Source organism: Tympanuchus pallidicinctus, unplaced genomic scaffold (assembly GCF_026119805.1).
Source record: "Tympanuchus pallidicinctus isolate F22 unplaced genomic scaffold, pur_lepc_1.0 scaffold15, whole genome shotgun sequence".
Classification (NCBI taxonomy): Eukaryota; Metazoa; Chordata; class Aves; order Galliformes; family Phasianidae; genus Tympanuchus; species Tympanuchus pallidicinctus.
Genome location: NW_026294669.1, coordinates 5,953,126 through 5,967,424, shown reverse-complemented (window position 1 = coordinate 5,967,424; position 14,299 = coordinate 5,953,126). Strand labels below are relative to the sequence as shown.

The window sequence follows — 14,299 nt, the reverse complement described above, 5'->3', positions numbered from 1 at the left end:
CCCTTATCCTAGTTTCTTGTGTTCTGCTTACCGAAACATAAGTTCTTTCTTCCTTTGCCAGTCAGTCACTGTTGTTTTTGCTAGAAGTATCCATCCCTTTCAGGATGAAACACTGTAACACGTTACTGACCCTTTCAGGCCAGTCACATAGTCCGCACAACAACAGTTCCCTTCACATGTTGTACATCTAACACCGCTTTTTGCTCCTCTTCATGCCTGTAGTTTCATGTCTTGTGATTTGGAGAGTTTGGGATTAAAATGAAGGAAGAATTAAGTACAACATAATCCATTTACACCTACTTCCACAGTCTTTTATTATGGTGGCTAATTTGTATGTGGGTAGGTTTTATCAGTGAGCATCTTTCCTTTGGGATGGATATTGATAATTTTTAATGCTGCTTCAAAGCTTAGTCAGTGTATGCAATGCTTTGGTAGATTAGTTGCACAGATGCAAAGAGCTATTGCATTTAAAAATTTTTTTTAGAATGCTTGTTACAAAACCAATTGTAATGATCATTGAGGTGTTTAACCTTAAATATTGCAGCTGGAAGCAGGCAAACTTTGGAAAATTGCTTGGAAGTCATTGGTAAGAAATAAGGTTGGAGAACTGAGTCATCTTTCTGTTTGCAGTTTGTATTATGTTTGTCTGAATGGCTAGAGGTCCAGGAAAACCAAAACAAGTTTTATGTTCTGCTGTAAGCTGTTTCTATGCTTCTGGACTTAGGGTGGCTTTATCTTTTTCTTTTTTTCCATCAAATTATCTTCAAGGGATAATACAACTCAAGAGAGTTGTATTTCTTCTTGCTGTTCACCCAGTTTACCTCGTTCTTTGTGCTTGCTTGTTTTAGGCTGTGAGCACCACTGGCATCAGAACTGAAGACACAAGAGCTACTAAATAGGATTACATTAAAATCATTATTTAGTTGAGCTCTTACACATGATTAGGAGATTGTTTGCTGAATTGCCGTATACAGAGGTCCTTGATGAGGGAATTCCAAGTTGCTTTCGGCATTCATTAACACGGAGTCCAACCCACTGTTAATTGTATCTAGAAGGGAAGATAACAGGAAGGCAGAGCCTGTCATTTTAAGCAAATTGATATCTGTAAATGTGCTCTTACCTGTAAGCCAGGGGAAATTCTTCCCCCAGGACAACAAATTTTCTAGTTTTGTCCTCTACCTTCATTGTGGACTGTGCCTAAGAAACAATTGCTGGCATGACAAAATCCCAGTCTTCAAGTAGAATGGGGGACAATTTCCACTTTATACAGATCGGTCTTTTTGTGTAACTCAAAGCAATTGCAGCCCTTTAAAAAGACTCATGTACTGAAGAAAAATGACGTAGTAAATGGAGTTTTGAGTCTAGTAGTAACCCAGTTCCCTGCTGGTTTTACCACATGAGGAAAAAAATATAAAGACAAAATTATGACCCAGCTCTTCTGCTGGCTCTGCTGAATATTGTTTGGTAGACCAGTTTTTCAAGAAATGCCTGGGACTCGCAATGTATTTACACAAATCTGGCATAAAATTACATTTTAAAGGGCAAAAGTAATCAGATGTATTGGATTGCTGCTACTGTCAAGTCATGTGTTTAGTTCAGATTCCCATCTCTCTGATGGAAGAAAATGCTAAAGGACAGTACAATAGTTCAAACCATGGAGAAGACAAGCCTGAGAATGAATGCAGATTTTAATATTGGAAGTGTTTATAGCAGTGTTTGTACTTTCAGCAGGCAAGAATATATGAGACTTGGGAATTTATCAGCAAGGGATATTTTATGTAATTTAAAGCACACCATTTCATTGAGGAAGCTGGTAATCTCTGTGACTATAAAGGTTGACTCAATTTTTATTTAAATTCTGGAACACACAGAAAATGAATACTGAAGTAAACTTCTGTCAGTGTGAAGAATTGTATGAAAGCTTTTATGCATTAGTTGACTCATTCATTTATCCACCTGACTTGGAGGAGTGCAGTATATAGGGAATAATGTATGTCAGACTTTTGCAAGTTAATACGTTCTGATAAGTGTCCATAGACTAGTAGGAAAACCACGTTTCTAATTTCTTTTTCAGAACAAATAAGTGTTTTATCATGCACTATTCACCACAAAATCTCCTGGTCAAAATGCAAGTCAAGGCTTGGTAATTGGAACTCAAAACGTTGGACTCCCTCCTGTTGTGTTCTTAAAATACACCTGTTAGCCAGGCTTGGCACCCTGAGAGCTGTTCTCAGTCCTTCCCCTGCAGCAGTGTTTTACATTCCTTGCAGGCAGCTTAGAGTTGTGCCCAATATGTCCGAATAGATAGGTTTTACTTTTCCATTAATAATGCAACAGAGCTTTGAAACAAAACTAGCCAGGGAACATCATGAAATTATTTGGTACAGTGTTTGTTGTGTAGTTTCTCTTTTTTTTTTTTTTTTTTAACTCAAATTGAATCTAATCTGGAGTGTGTTTATTAACTTGTATAGTTAGTTTTTAACTTATAGTTAAAAAAATAATAGTTATGTGCTGCATTAAATACATAAGAATGAAGTGCCTAACTTTTTAAATTGCAGTTGTTTGTGCCTGTGAGGACTGTCTGCTTGTTTTGGAGAGAAGTGTGAGGAAAGCTTAAGAGTGTGTTGAAAGCAAGCGTCACCAATTGATAACAGCAAAAGAAGTCAAAGATTGTAAATAACATTTAATGTAGACTTCAGTAATATGATAATATTAAAAGTAATTATGATTATGATAATGAATTCATGCAAGGCAACCTTAACTTTAGTGGTTTTTATTTTTTTTTTACATTGTAATTATTTTCAGCTCTCAGATTGGTATGGTGTACTGTGTTGGATATAATGTAGTGTGTCTGTGCTGTTTCCTTCGTAAGCTGTTCCAGAAAGGGAAGGAAGCAGAAAACAATGAAGGAGAAAATGTAGGAGGCAGGGAAAATGACCCCGGGGAATCAGAACATAGGAGAGGGGGAGATGCAAGTGAGCAAAGACCTCATTAGGAGAAGGAACAAAACATTGTAATGGGGTGAGAAACCAAGCTAAGAGAAGGTGGCAAGTGTCATAAAATTACATCCGTTATCTTCTAGTAGAAATCGACTAATTTAACGCGGGAAAGAATTAGAGGCAGAGGATAAGGAAGAGTTTGGGCAGTGAGAAAAAGGTAGCTAGGAGTAGATGTGCAGCAGGTGATTAAGCTAAAGGGCAGAAGGAGATGGCAGGGCTGATTAAAGAAAAGAGAATTATCCTGTGATGGAGGAAAGCTGCTAGCTTTGTAGGATTTGCAGGAGCTGAAGTACAAGTTGAGATCTGATGTCAGTTGGCATGAGCTTCGTAGTCTAAGCTCTGTGTTGGGCAGCAGAAAAAAAACCTTTGAGGGTGGTGTAGAATAGCTTATGTGATTCATAGCTGCCTGATCCTGCTTTCAGCAGGAGACTGGGCTAGAGACCTGCAGAGGTAAGTAGGGAGCTGCCAGCTGCAATTAGCCTGTCCTCCAGTGAGCACAGAAGGAGCAGGCCTGATGGTGGTAGTCAGAGTGGTCGGAACGGGTGTGCTGTCAGCAAGTAGCATGGTGCAGATGGCTGTGCTGGGAAGGATGGGTGTCAGATGAAGCTCATGTTTGGAGAAAAGAGGCCAAGCACAGGAGAGAAGATACAAGAGGTACAGTAACCACATAAATTCATCATGGTTTGCTAACCACATTAGCAGAGCTAAGGGAGGAAAGGTGGCTTAACCTCACGCCCATCTTCTTCAGTAAATCTCCGCCTGAATGGCATTAAGAGGTCATAAAATAGAAAGTTTCTTTGAAATTAAGTTGAAAGTGCCTGTTTCAGTGAATAAAGTCACTGAAGTAGGGCTTGAGATCATTGAACATTGAGAACTTTGCAATCAAAAGCAAAATAAGCCTTCATCCTAGAAGTTGAAGTTGGTGACAATGAATGTGGGGGTTAGAAGGAATGAACCAAACGTAATGGGGTAAAGAGGAGATGGTCAGAATTTGAACATCAGTGGAAGTGGTATAGAGGAAAAAATGCTCTTGGATTTAGTATTTAGAGGAGGAGAAATAGGATGAATGGAAGAAATTAAAATCCTCAAGTGGAGGCAGAGAAATTTTCAGCCCTGTTTGATCCATAACACCGAGTGTGAGAGAGAGCTCTGCAGATCCCTCAAATTCTCCACCTATGATTCTTGCTGATGTGAAGAGGAAGAGTGGCAGATGGCTCAGTGTCGTTAGTGATGATTTTTCCTTTTATTTTTTTTTTTCTACTTGGAGTAGGTGGTTCTAAATCAACAGAGGAGTAAGAGAGTCAAGGAGAGAGTCTACAAGAAAGGTAGAAAAGGAAATGAAGGGAAGAAGTGAGGAGGAGGTGAGCATTTCTCTTGACACTGATAATTTTGGTTGTTGTATTCTGTGGAGCAAGGAGGGAACTGTCTGCAAAATAAGAGAACCTGGAAGATCTTGGATTTGTGAAAGTGTTTCTCTAGGTTTGGCCAGGGTAGGAGTTTCATTCTGTCTGCTACTTGGGTAGTTGTGTTTGCTGTGCTCAAGTGCTTGAATGCATGAGCAGGATTGTTCGAGCTGAACTGACAGAGAAAAATTTTTCCAGGGTGTATCCTTTTAATGTGAGAAGGAATGTTAATCACAAGCTGGGCACTTGTGGACTGTGTAGGTAGAGAAGCCAGAGTACAGTTTAAGTTACCAGTAGCACATTGAGACTCTGAAATATGAAATTAGTGGATAATTTTCTTAGGTCACGCTCTTTCCCATAAACCAAACTCATCTGCTCTCCTATGGGGAGACGGAACAACTGGGCTGACTTCTCATTATCTCTTCCTATGGTGTATCCTTATTGCATTACTGCCAGGTAGATGCAGCAGCTGCTCATCAAGCCACTGCAGGACTCCTCTGTTAATTGAACTGTAATGGGGGTGACAGCAGGGAAGGTCAGGATGATGGGACCAGTGATATAACGTGAACTCTGGTAAGAACAACTGGCACGGGCAATTGACCTTGCTTAAATAATATGACACTAGGGGCTTTTATCAGTTGATGTCAGATGATTATTTTTTCATATCAAAGCTGTGATAGTGTCAGGGACCCCTGTGTGAATCATATTCAATTGTGTTTAAGGCAAGTATATTTCTCACCTTAAGGAGAATTGAGTTTCCTATGTGTTAAAATACAGAGAGTGACTAACCAGTGATGAGAGAATATAATGGGGATGGAAATGTTAACAGAGAGGTTTTTAATAGGTATCTGGTTTTACTTAACTGATTGCTCCAATTTATCTGAAGGGTGGCATTACCTTTCTAACTGCAACTTCATGGTATTTCAATATATATTTTTTTTGGTCATGCACAGTTAATCTTAGGGTGAAAGCAGTTTTTAAAGAAATGTGCAGATTTTATTAATGTCTTTGGGGTGAGAAACATATTCCTACATCTGGTTCTGAGGCTGTCAAAGCATGTGGAAGTGACCGAGTTCGAGGCATCCTGAGGCCCATTCTGAGCCACAGCATAAATCTGGCATTTCTTCTGCTCCAGAGGAGGTGATGTGAGGTATGCATCATTGGCAGGAGCTCCTTTTTTCCTGGGTCCTGCCAGTGCACGTGGGGGGATGGGATCTGCAAAGCCCTTCCTGGAGATGCGCAGTGGCACGAGGCAGTTGGCTTCAAGCAGCAGCTTGCATGGTTCTGAAAAGCTACTTATAAGCAACCACAACTTTTTATTACAAGCCACAGATTACTTTGTGTTACTTGTAGTGTGTAGGAGGAAGTCAGCAGAGCAGTTATAAAAGTTGGTTGGTTATAGAATGCAGTGTGTGCATGCTGGCATCACTATGTATGTTTTCTTTTTTCTTAATAACCCCTTTATGTAACATGATGTTTGTGGGCCAGTTGTCACTAATGACTGGGAGATCTGTTGCGAAGTGCAGAGTGAAGGAAAATGAAGTAATCAATAGCCAGGCATCACACAGCATCTTTGAGCTCATTGGCAACTGTAGCTGTAACCATGTGAAGTGTGTATTCTTACACAAGACCCGACAACACAGTTTGTTTTACTTTTCCAGTAGAAATAAGGAAGCCTGGGTTGTAGGAGATCTTGTTACAGCACTTTGGTGGAAATGCTTGGTAGGAAATGGAGAACCACTCCTTCTGCATTGATCAGCAGTGGCTGTTTGGCCCAAACTGTGAGTTTGGGAGCGTTGCAGGGTGTATGCTGTGCTTTACTTTCTCATTCTCACAGCTTCATACTTCGGTGCATTGAAATAAACAGCTGATGGTAGAAGATGTGTTGGGATAAATGTTTCTGCCTTTAAGTAAGGTTTTGAAATGGGATTTATCTTGTGGCTGTGTGTGTGTCTGTACACATAAGCTTATTTGCATGTAAACTACAGCAAGGTGGTTCCAACAGCCAAATGGTGATGACTGGTTATACAGAAATATAATGTTGTAGAAAATACATTGTTCTTAATTGAAAGAACAACAGCAGAAGGGCAATGTCATGTGTTCAGGAGGCACTGAGCTTGCCCTCTGCCTTTGTACCCAAGTAGTCCTGACCAGCAGTCTGCTGCTTTTTGGTGGCAATCACCAATACATGGGATTCAGTTTTGAACTCTACATATTCTCTCCAGAACTGAGAACCAAAGTAAAATAGTGACATTTTCCTGCCTATGTTTAGTTAATTGGTTTTGTCAGGTGTGCATGTGCTCTGCCTTCTGCCTGAAATCCCAGTACAAAAATGCCCATCCTGCAGCCAGGGGGGAGCTGTTGTCCCCATCCTGCTCCATGTTGCTCGCTCGCACTGTTCTGACCTTGTATTGAAGGCTGATAAACCCTGCGTAGTGGCCACATTCCAATAAGGAAAAACCCTGACCTCCAACCTGCGATACCCTATTAATGTCAAATAATATAAAGTAATATCAGAGTGTAAAAGGAAATCGCCGCAGTAAAGCAATTTAATTTCTGTGAACTGAAAGCACTTGAATGGAAGTGCTGTGGAAATTTGCTGTTGTTCCTGCAGCAGAGGTTATGAGGTGCTTTTTTTTCCTCTCTCTTTTTTTTTTTTTTTTTTTTTTTTTTTGAACTGCTGCATTGTAATTGGTGACTTTGAAGCTTTCTGTTGTTTCCAGTGGGAACGATCATGCTGCTAAAGTAGAGAGCTTGCTCTGCTGAGTCTGATTTTCAGGCTTGCCTGTTAAAGGAAAATAATTTCAAATACTAGTTTTCAAAAGGTATTATATTGCTGAATGTGCATTATATGCAATGTTTAGCCGATGAAATGAGAATAATCCTCTTTGAACAACAACTTGCATTTACTGAACTGGTGTTGGAAGCAGTGCCAGCTGCCTTTGCCTTTGTCTGCCTAATTGCAATTTAACAGTAATCCACGATCTGTGCAACTGTGACTGCAGTTCTTTGATAGATCTGAGTTTGAATGGACCTCTGGTTCATCTGCTGCCAATGATGAAAGCCACTGCACAACAGCATATTGACAATGGACTCAAACTTTTCTCTAACCAGTGGAAAATAAACAAAAAGGAACTTGTATTCCTCCAAAGCTGTCGGGTTTTGCTGTTCCTGTGTTGTGCTGTGCTGGCTGCAGGCTTGCAGTGAGCAGCCATCCACATGTAGGTGCTAAAAGCTTCTGTAGGTTTGGGGCTGGTGCCATATGTTTGTAGGAGAAGTGTCCACTGAGGGCTGTCGGATGCAAAGATCTCCTCGGGCTGACTCAGGAGGTGTGGAAGCAGCAAATTGCTGGTGACAGGGCACGTATAGCAAGAAGTGTTATTTGTGCATGCTCTGTTCCTTTGCACCCTGGGTGTTTGGCATCAGCTGCTTGTCAGGGGTGGGATCTGTGCCTTTGCAGAAGTTTGCTTTGACTTGCTTCAGCCGTTCTTGTTATTTAGTTAAATATGTGACAGTGCACAAGCAGAGTGAAAAGGTTGCTGAAAAGTTGTTGGGCGCTTTCTATGTTCTGCTTCTCAGAAAGAAATCAATGCCTGAGTTCACAAGAGAAACCTATTGACAGTCCTGAACATTTTGATCTTAATTGCTCTGTGCTTGTTCCTGCTGTGAGGAGTATGATAATATTTTGAAGAACATTTGTGAAGGTAAATGAGTGCACTTTGAGTGCTAAGACAGGATGAGTAGAACACCAAAAGGTTTGTGGTAGTTAAATACCATTGAGTGGCTAAATACCATTGGCTCACATTTGGACACATGTTGGGTTGAGTGGTGACTGGTTTCTGGGGAAGAAAATGTCAGGGTACTGCTGGACATATCTGGGCACCTGGTGGAGCTTCACATCCTCAGCTCTGAGGACACTGCATGCCGTGCACAGTAGATGCATGGATGGTGAATGCCTGATCCCTGGGTGCATTCAGTGTCAGGCAGGACCAGGCTCTGAGCCACGTTGTCTAGCTGTAGGTGGCCCTGCTCAGTGCACAGGAGGTGGATAAGATGACCTTTAAAGGTCCCTTCCAACTTAAATGATTGTGTGCTTGTGGAAAAGTGAGGCCAGTTTTGTTTCAGCTGTGTGGAACTGGTCTTCTGAGCTGAGTTCCCCAGCAAAGTGAGATCATATATATGTTTTGGTACTGAAAGTTGAGTATGTTTCCGTAGAGTACGCTGGGAGCACTTAGCCTGAACGAGATGCAACACAAGTGCCATTTCACAGCACAGTTCTGCTCTATCAGTGTTTTAATTAAAGTCATTCTACTGATGGAAAGTCTATTCTCTGGTGTTTTCTTTAATGTAGTCATAATGCATCAGTTTGAGCTCCCTTGCTGGAACATTTTTCATTATAATCCACTGGGCTAAGTTTATAATTAAACTTCCAAATTCAAACCTGCTTTTATTGTGTTTTTCGGACAGATGAAATTTAAAGCAAGAAAACTTAGGGTTCCTAGGTTTTTCCCCCCACAACTCAATGCAAGTTAAGAAGCAATTCATTGGCAGAATGGTAATTTCATATCCTTGCTTTCAGACCCCAGGATCTTCTCTAGTTTTGAGACAAGAAACAGGTATGACTGAATAGAAGAAAAAAGACGAAATAATTAAGATTTGTGCAGTTTGACTTTGGAGGCCACCAAAATACCTGGGCTGGTGAATACAGCCGATTAAAATCGTGCCTACCTACAAAGATTTTCATAATTAGATGTTAAGAAATGTTGTTCTAGGCACCTGCTGGACCACGAGACTGTCTGGGGCAGGAGAAGCTTCTCCTCATTTGAGTTGGAAGGGACCTTTAAAGGCTGTCTGATCCAAACTTTCTGCTATGAACAGAGTCAGCTCCACCTCTGTCATGTGCTCAGAGCCCCATCCAGCCTGACCTTGAGTGTCTTCATGGACGAGGCATCCACCATTTCTCTGGGCAATGTGTGCTAGTGCTTTATTAAAAAAGACTGCTGCTCTGCCGTTGCTGCTGCAGATCCATCTTTCTGCTCGTTTGGGAGAGAACAGAGTTAGCTCTTTGGATAACAGTTTTCCCACAAAGCAGGGCAGATTTCACTGCTATCTGAGGATATAGGGTAGAGTGGAAACGTCCATGTTACCTAGGGATATCATAAGGAGTGGGTTTGTGATGTGCATGCTAAGAAAATGGTTATGTAATTACTGCTTACGTTGACGTTAAGAAAATTTATGCATGATTAATGATGCTTATCTTTGTGGTAGACATCTACTAAATGATTTATAGCCAGCTAGAAGGGCTGCAGTTTCTTCTGTTGTTGCTGCTGCTTAGTGTTTGGGATGATTCTAATTGCATCATATATTTTAAATGGAGAGTGCCACCCAGGTGTCTGTGTAAGCATTTCCATCTCAGACGGATATAAGTAGGTCAGATTTACCTGTGGTGGGGGAAGGTCATGGCTCCCAGTGAACATGGGGAATTTAATTGGTGTATGACAAGGCTGAAATCGCTTTTCTGGTTTGGATCAGTTCAGGTTGATCATTTTCTAAGTTCAGTTACAAATACTGTATGAGTCCACATTAGTGCAGTGCCAGACTGCGTTTTCCTGAACCAGTGAAATGCTGCAGGGTGTGTGGAGAAACATCTGTCCTGGGGAAGCTGCAGGAACACAGCTGCTCTCTGCTCCACAGCACAGTGTGTGTGGATGGGGAGTAAGAATAAGGCCTGCAATCTGACTTGGAGTCATCTGCCTCCGAGCACTCCTCCAGAGCTGGCGGCTGTCTGACAGTGGCTGGGAGGCAGGAGCAGCTGCAGAGCTCCTTCCATCTCCAGATAAGCAGGGATAAAGCCAGGATACTTCCCTGATGTATGGCAGGCTGCCCAGAGAAGTGTGGAGTCTCTTTCTCTGGAGGTATCTAAGACCTGTCTGGATGCCTACATACTGTAGGAGCCTGCTTTACCATTAGGGCTGACCTAGATGATCTCTGGTGGTCCCTTCCAGCTATTACAACGGATGGATCTTATCTGATTTTTTTTTTTTTTTTTTTCTGAGCATAATTCCATATGAACCAAACAAAACTAAAGAGATGCTTGTGATTAACCCTTCAAACACACAAAAACAGTGGGTCATTATTTAGTTTTATGATCTATTAGCGCAGACAGTCTCTGAGTCGGAGTGCTAGGATGTTGAATACACCTATGTGATCAGTTTTGGAGAAGAACTACGTGTTTCACTGTGAAACACATCTCAAACTTATTTAAGCAGCTGCATGAATTTAATCTTGAGAAGGCTCAGTAGAGTCAGTCCTAAAAATGTAAGTTTCAGGTTTTTCCCCTTTCCAGTTTTTTCCCCTCTATCTTTGTCAGTTTAAGCTGGCCATGCTGACACATGTGGGAGCAGAGATATACTGTGAATAAATTTGATGCGAAGTCTTGGTGGCCTTCATAATGTAACTTATTCATGTCTCTGTAGATAGCATATGTTGCCTGTGCAATATTTTTTTATCATATCAGGACAGAGCAGCCACTGTTCCAAATTGTGTTATGCGAACCTAGCTATGCAGAAAATCTTCATTGTGCTTACTGTGGTGTGAATCAGTGGGCTTTGCTCAGCCCTGCTGGGGTAGGAGAGATTAGAATCAGTCTCGTGGTGTCTAATTTATTTCTGGTTTTTCAGACTTAATGTCATCTCTGTTCTTGCTCCATGGGGAGCAGCAGCCAGTTATCTTTGTAGGCTTGCTCGAAGAATGAACATATGTGAAACCCCTTGTTTCGGGCAGGAGTCTGCTGCTCTCAGGGATTTACTGGGGCTTGCTGTCCCTTTGAATGCTGAGAAGATGACAGTATGTTTAGGAAGCAGCTGATTAGCACTCCTTGTGCTTCGTTAAAAACCTCAGCATCATTGTCAGCTGACGGGGGAAGTTTCCTTGCACTTGTCCATTTGTGGCCCTGACCTGTTCAGGACACGTTGTTTTTACTGCATTCTTCAGCAGCTGGAGTGCTGCCCAACAAATTCAGATGAGCACGGTCTGCACAGGGCTGGGTGCTGGCTCTGGTCCAGTACTTAAGTCTGAGCGTCTGAATAATTTCTTTGCTTGTATTGCATTTTTGGGTGTGAACTGTGTTGGAGCCAGTATCGCTTACTCCTTCTCTTTCTCTTGACAGGAGGTTGGTGACTGTGTTCTGACCCCGCCGTACGTGGTGATGCAATGCTGACAGCACTGGGGGAGCTGCTCCTCCTCAGCTCTTCTGTGTGAGGTGAGCACCCATCTGGATGGGCAAAAAAATTAACTGTAGGATATGGGAAGGCCCCTCTCTCTTCTACAGCTTCTTTGCTGTATTGGCACTGGGGTAATGTTGTTCCATTGAGGTATGAGCCTTCTGCATCTCAATTCTGAAGGATTCTCAAGGTTTCCGGGCCTCACTTGGGTTTTGTATGAAGCTAACTGTGGTCTGTGTTGGGACTCAATGGGTTGAATTCTGAATCCAACGTGAAATGCTGAATTAGTATAGCAGACATTAGAAAAGCAATAAGCCTGGTAATGTTGCCTGAGTTGTTGTATTTGGTCAGCTTGATGGCCTTATTGGTTGCTGTTTGTCTGAAATGTAAGAATGAACTAAATCAGATAACGGAACATTGTATCCACTCCTGTAGTTAGTCAATATCTGATTATATATAATTGCATGAATTTATCGTGATAGAAACTGTTTCAAAGTAATTTAAATGCAGCTTGAAATGACAGTCTATTCAGAATGTACTATTTTTGGGTTTATCTTCAGTTTCTTATCAAGAACAATGCTGTGTATTATGCGTTATGACAATGTTGCTTTTCAAAAGGTTAAAAACGTAATGGAATTTTCTGGACAAAACTTCTAATAACGATAATTTTAATGAAAATCACCAAGATTATGGCAGAGGAGACCAATCTTGAAGACAGGTGTTATCTCTCTGCTTCTTTCAATATAGATGTGGCATTTCTACCTGTAAAAGCAGGATAAATCAATTACAAGTAAAAATATATTAAGAATTTAAACATGATATAAATACAAAAAAGTGTTACATAAGAAAAAATTGATGTAAATTTACTCCAGAAACCTGATCTTATTTAATGTGGTGTGTACCATGTGCCAGGCTTTTTTTGGGGTGTCAGAACTATTCCTGTTTGAAAGTGGATTAATCCAAAGTACCTCCCAAGTCATGCAAAAACAAAATATCTGCCTAAATCAGTGCCTAGCTGATCGTCTTGTGGCTTGAGAGAAATGTTGAACATTGAATCAGAAGTTGTGGGATTTGTGTGCCTTTCTTGTTCTCCCGTGTTTTAGAGCTTGTCCAGTATTTGTAAGCAATTTGGATGGTCACTGAGGCAAGCTTTTAGAAGTTGGGCTCCTGCTTTGTGTGAGATCCAGAGACTCTGCCAGAAACATTATTCCTTGCTTCTGATGTTGTACAGTGATTATTTTAATTAATTATACAGTGTGAAATTGCTAAATCTCCAGGATTTGGTACATTCCAGTCGCAATGTGGCTTTTCTGTTCACCTGAAGTGGTGAAGAGCTTCATCAGGGAAGCCTCCAGAGTATTTGGATGTTGCTCTGGAGCTCAGAGATCAGGGTCACAAATGCAAGGCCCAAATTGTGGAGAAAAGCCTCAGTAATGTCAATTTTTCTCTTCCAGGCTGCTCCATCAGGTAGTGATAAGCAATGTCTCCCTTCCTTGCCTTTCCTGCTTTGTTTTGCATGTTACTTTTGTGTCTCTTGTGTTAATACATGCTGTGAAGCTAAAGCAATTTCAGATTTGGTGTATCAGTTGCCAGTGACCTTAAAACATAGGACATGGAGTCTAGTGTCAGGCTGTTATTGGGTTCCTTGTCATTTATTTGCAGCGGCACATTTCTGAAATTCTTAAAAACATTTAGAAACTTTTTTTTTCTATTTGTTAATTTTAGGACTGAAGAAGACAAGAGACTGAATTATCTGAATTATGCTTCTGCAACAGAACTGGGTTTCTTCTCGTTGGACATGGCAGAGCCTGGGGAAGTCTTTCATTTTTTTTGTTCTCTTGATGTTGCAAGCAGCTGATCTGGAAGCCAGGAGAGGTCACCAGTTTGTCTGGAAAACAGGTAGGAATGAGATGTGTTGGTTTATCTACTAGATATTTCCTGAGTTTGAGAATGGAGCGCTGCTTCTTCCATGTTGTTTTAGGTTGGTAGGAAATGGCATGTGAGACCTTTGGATAGCTTTGTGTACGCACTGATATTTGTGATTTAGTGATAGGGGAAAGGCAAATACAAGGTGGTAAGATGCAAATGCGTAAAAACTAAGCATGGCACCTGGTTTTGTAGCATGACAAAGCAACAAAGAATGTTCAATGAAATGTAAACGTTGGCAAGGTCAGTAAATATTTAGTCGAAGAAAATACCCATCAGAAACACACAACTGAGCCAGGGGCTTCAATGCCCACAGTACTTTTGAGATTTGGCCTTTTATGAGTGATTACACTTGATGGGAAAAGTAATTTTCCCTTTTGTTTTTGAGAAATTTTTAATGCTTATTTTTTAAATTGAAGCTCTGTATAGGCGAAGAGGTTGAATTAGCTGCATAATGAAGTGATTATTCTGGGATAGTTCCTGTGCTTCTGGTTGGATCGAAGCAAGCTTTCCTGGCCACCGATTAAATACTGCTTGAGTACAATGTGATTCTACATTTTTGAATAATTTTTTCCATTGTCTTGCTTGTAAAATGAAGAGGAAATAACCAACAATATAAGCCATCTTCCTCTATTTTTGTATTATATACATGATTCCTGAACAAAATTTGAAAGCCCAAGTTGTTTTCATGAGACAAGTCTTCAGTGCAGTTTAACTTCTGTAGTGTGTTGTACCGTCAGCATTTAGA

The 14,299-nt window shown here is 41.0% G+C and overlaps 1 protein-coding gene across 5 annotated transcripts in view; it reads left to right on the top strand.

Moving 5' to 3' along the window:
- The window catches only part of THSD7B (thrombospondin type 1 domain containing 7B), a 293,426-nt gene that overhangs the window by 37,831 nt on the left and 241,296 nt on the right, over positions 1 to 14,299 (top strand). For all 5 annotated transcript variants that reach the window (XM_052674802.1, XM_052674807.1, XM_052674806.1 and 2 more), the window contains 2 exons: positions 11,571 to 11,663; positions 13,351 to 13,524. In XM_052674802.1, the coding sequence (XP_052530762.1) occupies positions 13,386 to 13,524 (139 nt within the window). In that variant the 5' untranslated portion in view covers positions 11,571 to 11,663; positions 13,351 to 13,385. The remainder of the gene's footprint in view (positions 1 to 11,570; positions 11,664 to 13,350; positions 13,525 to 14,299) is intronic.